This window comes from Stegastes partitus, unplaced genomic scaffold, assembly GCF_000690725.1.
Source record: "Stegastes partitus isolate 25-593 unplaced genomic scaffold, Stegastes_partitus-1.0.2 Scaffold1218, whole genome shotgun sequence".
NCBI classification, from domain to species: domain Eukaryota; kingdom Metazoa; phylum Chordata; class Actinopteri; family Pomacentridae; genus Stegastes; species Stegastes partitus.
Genome location: NW_007578949.1, coordinates 101,812 through 108,862, shown reverse-complemented (window position 1 = coordinate 108,862; position 7,051 = coordinate 101,812). Strand labels below are relative to the sequence as shown.

Sequence of the window (7,051 nt, the reverse complement as noted above, 5' to 3'; positions counted from 1 at the left end):
GTAGAGTTTTGACAGAAAGAAAATGAATTTCTCTGATGAAAAACACACAATGCAACCACAAAAAGACATGAAACAACTACATGAAGACACAAAATTCTCACAAGAGACACAAAACTGTCAGAAAAGGACACAAAGTCACCACAAAGAGACACAAAATACTTACAAAACCACACAAAATGACCACAAACAGCCACAAAGAGACACTAAAGCACCACAACAAGACACAAAATGGCCACAAAGACCCACACAGTTGTCAAAGACACAAAAAAATGCTTCTAAAGAAACACGATCTGATGACAACACAACCACAAGAAGATCGAAAATGCTCACAAAGAGACACAAAATACCGGAAGAAAGACACCAACAAACCACAAAGAGACACAAAATGACCACAATTCACACAACACCACCACACAGACACTTTGCAACGTGATGCCGAATGAACGTTTAGAAACAGAAAAACCAGGAAAAGTCCTCGACAGTGAAAGCGATAGATGAGCCTGTCTAAGCCTCTGTGGGTTACTGTGGGTTAACGCTGCCCTCTGTTTCGTCTCCTCAGGTGGAATCTGCATCGCTCAGTCCCTGAAGATCCCTCACGACCACAAACCCTCCGACTTCGACAAGATCATCCGCCTGCTGCTGGACACCCGGTACGCCCGGGCCGTCATCCTGTTCGCCTCCGACGAAGACATCAGGTAACGAAAACGCTGGTTGAGTTGCAGGTTCTCCTGCTTCCTCTTCTCCAACCTTCATCTAGTCAGACAGTGTTCTGGTTTATATCCTTTATATTTACATTCATCTATAAATGTCATCAACACTTCTTCATATCATGATGCTGCCACCTCCATGCTTCACCTTCAGGACTCACTGTGGTGGTCCTGGTCAGGTTCACACCAAACATCTGGACTCCATCTGAGCCCAACAAGTTTATCATCTGACCAAAGAATGTTCTCCAGCATCCATCAGGCTTCTGTTCATGTTCTTTAGCAAAGTTTCATCTGGAAGTTTAGAGTCGAAAAGCAAACAAAGGTGTTTGTTCTTGTCCTCCGTCCATAGAGGATGTTCTGAAGTGTCTTTCTGCTCTTATTGCTACCGTTTTGTGTAATTTTGTGTTGTTTAGGACGTCTTTGTTGACGTCATTGGTGTTATTGTAGGAGGACGACCACTGCAGCCCTGATCAGAGCTACTATGGTTCCTTCTGGACCTCCTGGTTCCTGCTGCTTTGACTGATTTTTAGTTGCTCAGCGATCTTCTTGGATCCTTTTCCATCTTTCTGAAGTGTCACAGTTAGTTTTTTCTTTGTTCTTCTGGCAAATATTCTCCATGTGGAGCCATGATGCAGACATAGATACAACCCAAAGGTCCACAGCTGAGAAGGTTCTGCTGTTTGTGGACTGTTTTAGAACCTTGTTGATGCTGTTAGTCTGATTGTAAATCACAGCTGGACTCAGTTTGGTTGAGTTTCTACTTTGGGGCCTGATTGTTCAATAAAGATTCAACTGTTCAGATTAGTGCAGCTGTTGAATGCCGATGCAGTCAAGTCGTTCATAGTCTCACGTCCTTTGTGGCCTTTGTTTGGACACAGGGGAATCCTGAACGCCAGCAAGCGGGCCGACCAGGTGGGCCACTTCCTGTGGATCGGCTCCGACAGCTGGGGCGCCAAAAACAGCCCGATCCACCAGCTGGAGGACGCCGCCGTCGGAGCCATCACCATCCTGCCCAAGAGAGCCACCATCAGCGGTGAGTCCGTTCACGGCTCAGCGCCGCTCACGTCGCAGTTTGAAGTTTACACGCGGAAAAAATTAGGAATGAAACCGGCTCGTCCTCACACGCTCTTATCTGAGAAACCGGAGTCGTGGCTGCTCCACATTTCGCTGCCTCCTGAATAAGCAGAACTTCTGAAAAACTCAATCATCGTCGGGAACATTCGCTCTCTCTCCGCCGTTTCCCGGGTTTCCTGTGACACAGAACTGCACAGGACTCTTTTGATGATGATTATGTGCCATCATTATTCCGCCGTCGTCAGCACCGCCGTATCTGCAGCAAGCCCGTATCTTGGTTTTATTAAACTTTCAACGGCGCCAACAAAGAGGAAAGTTTCCCTCCTCTGTTGTTGGAAATTTAATTTTAGTTTTCTTTAAATGAGGAGCAGCTTTTATTTAGTTTCTTGTCAGAACGGCGCCTTCGTGGTGGCCGGAGCCGTCGCTCGTGGTGTTTAGTGAATGTTTGGAGGATGTCTGGTGAAGTCAGAAGCTGTTTCCTGAATCCACACACTCTGAATCTGGACGGTTTAGTTTTGTTTGTTCACGTTGAGGTTCTGTTTGTGCGACCAGACACCAGCTACGTGAGGTTCTGGATCTGTTTCATTCGGTTTAGTCGTCTTTAGTCGTTTGTGTGTCGTTGGAGACGTTTCTGGAAAAGTTTCATCTGAATCTGAAGGAAAACGACCACAGAAAGACTAAAAAGAGACACAAAACGACGACAAAGAGACGCAAGTTGAGAACAAAGAGACACAAAAGGACAACGATGATACGCAAAACAACTGAGACACAAAAACTGATAATAAAGACATGCAAAACAACAACGAGACACAAAGTGACAGCAAAAACACACAAAACAACATGAAAACGGCACAAAACAACCACAAAAACGTGCAAAACAACCACAAATGACAAGAAAAATGCAAGAAAACCAAAAAGAGATGCAAAAAACGACAACACAGAGGCTCATAAAGAAAACAAAAAGAAGCGAAGCGAAAACACAGAGGCACAAAATGACAAAAAAAGGGGAAAAAATAAAAACAACTACAACTACAAGGAGACACGAAACGAAAACAATGATAAGCAGAACGACTGAGATGCAATAAACAGATGCAAAACAGTAACAAAGACACACAAAAGGGACACAAAACAACCACAAACAACACAAAAAATGAGAATAAAAAACCCAAAAAAGAGTCGCGAAACAAAAACAAAGAGGCACATAAAGAAAACAAAAGACGCAAAACGACAATAAAGAAGCACAAAATGACAACAAGGGACTTATTTAAAAGTCAACAAGCGTTAAAGACGAACAGCAAGTTTCACTAAAACACTGTGAAACCAAGGAGGAACAAAGGTTTTCTGTAAAATGCTTCTGTTTAATTTAAGGAGTCGAGGGAAGCCTGCAGCTCGTTACTCACCTCAGATCTTTATTTATGAGTTCCAAAGTGGACCGAGATTAAAAACAAGGAGATTTAATTTAGTTCGATCGTCCTGTGATTAAACCGACGAGGAACGATGAGTTTATTCCGCTGCCGTCCTGCGTCTTGTTTTTATTGTGTGTTTGTGCTCGTGGACAGTGTTTCAAGTCTTATGCTAAGCTACGCTAACGAGCCGCCGGCTGTAGCGTCACAAACGGACGGAGTCGTTTTTACTGGAAAGGAAATGAACTTATCTGATGAAAGAGACGCAAAACAACAACAAAGAGACACAAAACAGTAACAAAGAGATGCAAGATGACAACAAAGAGGCACAAAATAACACAAAACAACAACAAAGAGACAAAACAACAACAAGGAGACATAAGACAACAACAAATCAACAGAAAACAACAACAAACAGATACAAAACCCTAAGACAGAACTAAAACTCTGCTTGTTCTTTATGCTAGGCTATGCTAACCAGCTGCTGGACGTAGCTTCATAAACAGACTTATGACAACAAAGGAAACGACTTTGTGTCCTGAAATCTCAAACTGTCCCTTCGCGGTTGTGTTTGTGTCGAACTCTTTGTCTTCCAGATTCAGGTTCTATCAGTTCGGACTCGACAGACGAAGACGACAGAGTAAATCACAGAACCTCAGATACAACCCGATGTCTTGGTTGTTCTTTCTGCCTCGATGCTGAAGCTCTGCTGCGGCCACATCGAGTTTCCTGCTCACATATCAAAACCTCAATAACTGATTTTGTCGGAACATGAATTCGTGACCTTTCCGGCTCCTCTGGGACGTTTGTCTCCGCCCGGTCAGAACCGACGCGTGGCTCGGCCCGTAACCTTGGACACGATCAGAGGTGGCGCGCTCGTAAACACCGTCCCCGCCGCCGTGCCTTTTGTTCCCCCTCGTCTGACAGCTGATTTATGGAAATGCAGGTTTTTCTGGGCGTAAAGTCGGCAGACAGAACTCTGCAGCATGACGGGCGGCCCGAGGAACCGCATGAGGGCGACGGATCCGTCACACCGGAGGGCAAACAGACGAAGGGACGTTCAGGAAGAGACTTCGTTAACCTCAAACTACTCTCCGATGCCATACGCTGTATTAAATAAATGTTTGTTCACCGTTTCTAACAGCTAAATAACATTTTCTACAGTTTAACAGATATTCACAGGTTTTTTTGTTTTTACTAGCAGATAATAGTAAAATCACCCCAAAAAAATGACCAAAAATGAAAAACAAAACTATATTTTTCATAAATGGTTCATGAATTAGTTATTTCATAATGTTTAACTTGGAAATTACGTTGAATTTACTGTCTTTCAATTTGACATATTTGCTGTTACTTGAGAGAAAATTTCTATATGAAGGACTAAAAATGGTTAAACATTTTTCAAACTGTTATTTCATAGATTTTCTTGTTCTGTTAAATGGTAATACAATATATACATACATAAGTATTAATTTATGCTGTTATACAAAAAGAACAGAAACTGCGACTCAATCACGATTTGGTTTTTTGTTGAAACACTTCTCAAAATGTCTTTAACAATTAAAGTTAAAATATCAAACATGGTTAAAATATAATTGTTAGTTTTTGTTCAGTGTTGTAATCCTCTGTTTGACCTGGTGGTGGCAGCGTTATGGTTTTTCTGTTTGACTTATTGCTACGGTCGCACGATAGAGCTGCGGTTAGTTACATATTTAAGGCAGAGCAGCATTTTTTTCTTTCGTATTTCAAAGTTGCGATGATGCTCAGCTGCTTCGAACCTTCCGCTTTAAACACTCACGTAGCTTCTTCAAATGTTTAGCATTAATAATTAGAATTATAAAACTGCACCAACTTGTAATCAAAACTTTAATTTCACTTTAACTTAACTCCTGTACGTGACAAGGCTACCATGATGGTGAATAACTTTTGCAGTCGAGCAGAAAAAGGAAAAAGAAAAGAGGACCCGAACTTGATCCCTGAGGAACTCCAACGCTCATTTTTAGAGAGAAAAAGACACCAACGTGTAACAAAAACTGTAATTTCACTTTAAACTTAACTCCTGTAAGTGACAAGGCTACCATGGTGGTGAATAGCTGTTGCAGTCAAGCAGAAATAAGAAAGGAGGACCCAAATTTGATGCCTGAGGAACTCCAACGCTCATTTCAGATAGAAAAAGACACCAACTTGTAATCAAAACTTTAATTTCACTTTAAACTTAACTCCTGTACGTGACAAGGCTACCATGGTGGTGAATAACTGTTGCAGTCAATCAGAAAAAGGAAAAAGAACAGAGGACCCAAACGTGATCCCTGAGGAACTCCAACGCTCATTTTAGACAGAAAAAGACACCAACTTGTTGAGATCTGACAAACTCTGCTGGAAAACCTGGAAAAAAAAGAGGAGAAAAAACTTCACAACAAAAGTCGAGGGAGGTTGTTCAAGTCTTTCGTTTGCTCGTGAGACGAAACCAATAAATCTTTACGGCAAACCAGCTTTTTGCAACAACGAGGCTGCAATAACCAGCTTTGATTAGAGATGACAGATGTGCACAATAAATCTAAAATATATCTGTCTGATTTATATTCATCCACGTAGAACAAACACAGCTTCTAGAAATTACTGGGACGTTTCAGAAATGTTGTTTTTTTACTCTGAAAAGGTTACAGCGACATGATTTTAATACAAAGCTTCATCTGACTTATAACCAGCGTTTATTCATTCATTTATTCAGACATCAGCTTCCTGTGAAGTCTCGGTTTTTACAGAGTGCGATATCACGAACACGTCGAAACAGGAAAGAATTAGAAAAAACACGAAAACTCAATTTAAATCTGCCGTCGAGTTTGATCCCGAGCAGATGAGGGCGGCGCTTTTTTAAATTTTATTTTATTGTCTTCTCTTGTTTTTTTGTGCGAACGTCGGAGCTGCTCGTCCGAACAAAGCTCTGATGCCGGCAGATGAAAGAGAAGCAGAAAAGATGAAGGAGGTGAAGACGCAGGAGGAAGAAGAAGGACGCTGGGAGGAGGCTGCAGGTGGAAGTTTCCCCTCAGCGTCGCCTGCCGAGCCTGAAGCCTCCCACTGTGACGAATCCTCTTTGTGGAGTCAATTAGAGCCTCTAATCCGCAAATCTGAGCCCGTTAATGTCAGACTGCAGAGGAGCTGCGACGCCGAAGCCCAGAGCTCGATATGATACCCGTCTGAACGTCTGAAACTGGGCCCGCGTTACAATCGCAAGTGTTCTGGTGTCAAAGTAAAACATAATTGTTCATCTTTGTGTAAAAAGATGTTAACAATAAAAAAACACTGTAGAGCTCAGTGTTGTAGTTCTCAGTTTGACCTGAGGGGGGCGGTGTTGAGACGCTGTTAGGATGGAATCAGACACACTGATACAGAAGTTTGTCTGTTCGGCTCATTCTTAGGTTTAGTGCAGAACAGTTTTTTTATATCACACATGTACATCATGACTTCAGTAACTCCATTAAAATGATTGACTTCTATTTAACCATCTCAGATTAGCTTGAAACTTTCTTATCATAAACTAGGAATATATAAATATTTTAGTTATTTTGTTGTATATATATTTTTTATTTTTAACGTTAAAATTTGAGACGGTTTGGGCGTCAATATCTGAGGAACTATTAAGTATAAAAACCTTAATTTTTCACTTTTATTTCTCGTCACGTCATTAATTCAGAATCTGTTGCTGTCCGTGTGTTTAACAGAACAAGGAAAAAATCTGTTAATAACATTATTAATTTACATTTAGCATTTTTCAGTCTCTGATATACATAATTTTTTGTTCAAATAACAACAAATGTCTGTAAAATAATGACACTTTTTTGCTGATTTGAAATCAATAAAACTGCA

At 41.3% G+C, this 7,051-nt stretch overlaps 1 protein-coding gene across 1 annotated transcript in view; it reads left to right on the top strand.

The window, feature by feature from the left end:
• The window catches only part of LOC103368898 (metabotropic glutamate receptor 7-like), a gene marked incomplete at its 3' end in the record, with an annotated part of 228,378 nt that overhangs the window by 121,966 nt on the left and 99,361 nt on the right, over positions 1-7,051 (top strand). The window contains exons 3-4 of the mRNA XM_008297428.1: positions 560-695; positions 1,586-1,740. Coding sequence (XP_008295650.1) covers positions 560-695; positions 1,586-1,740 — 291 coding nt within the window. The remainder of the gene's footprint in view (positions 1-559; positions 696-1,585; positions 1,741-7,051) is intronic.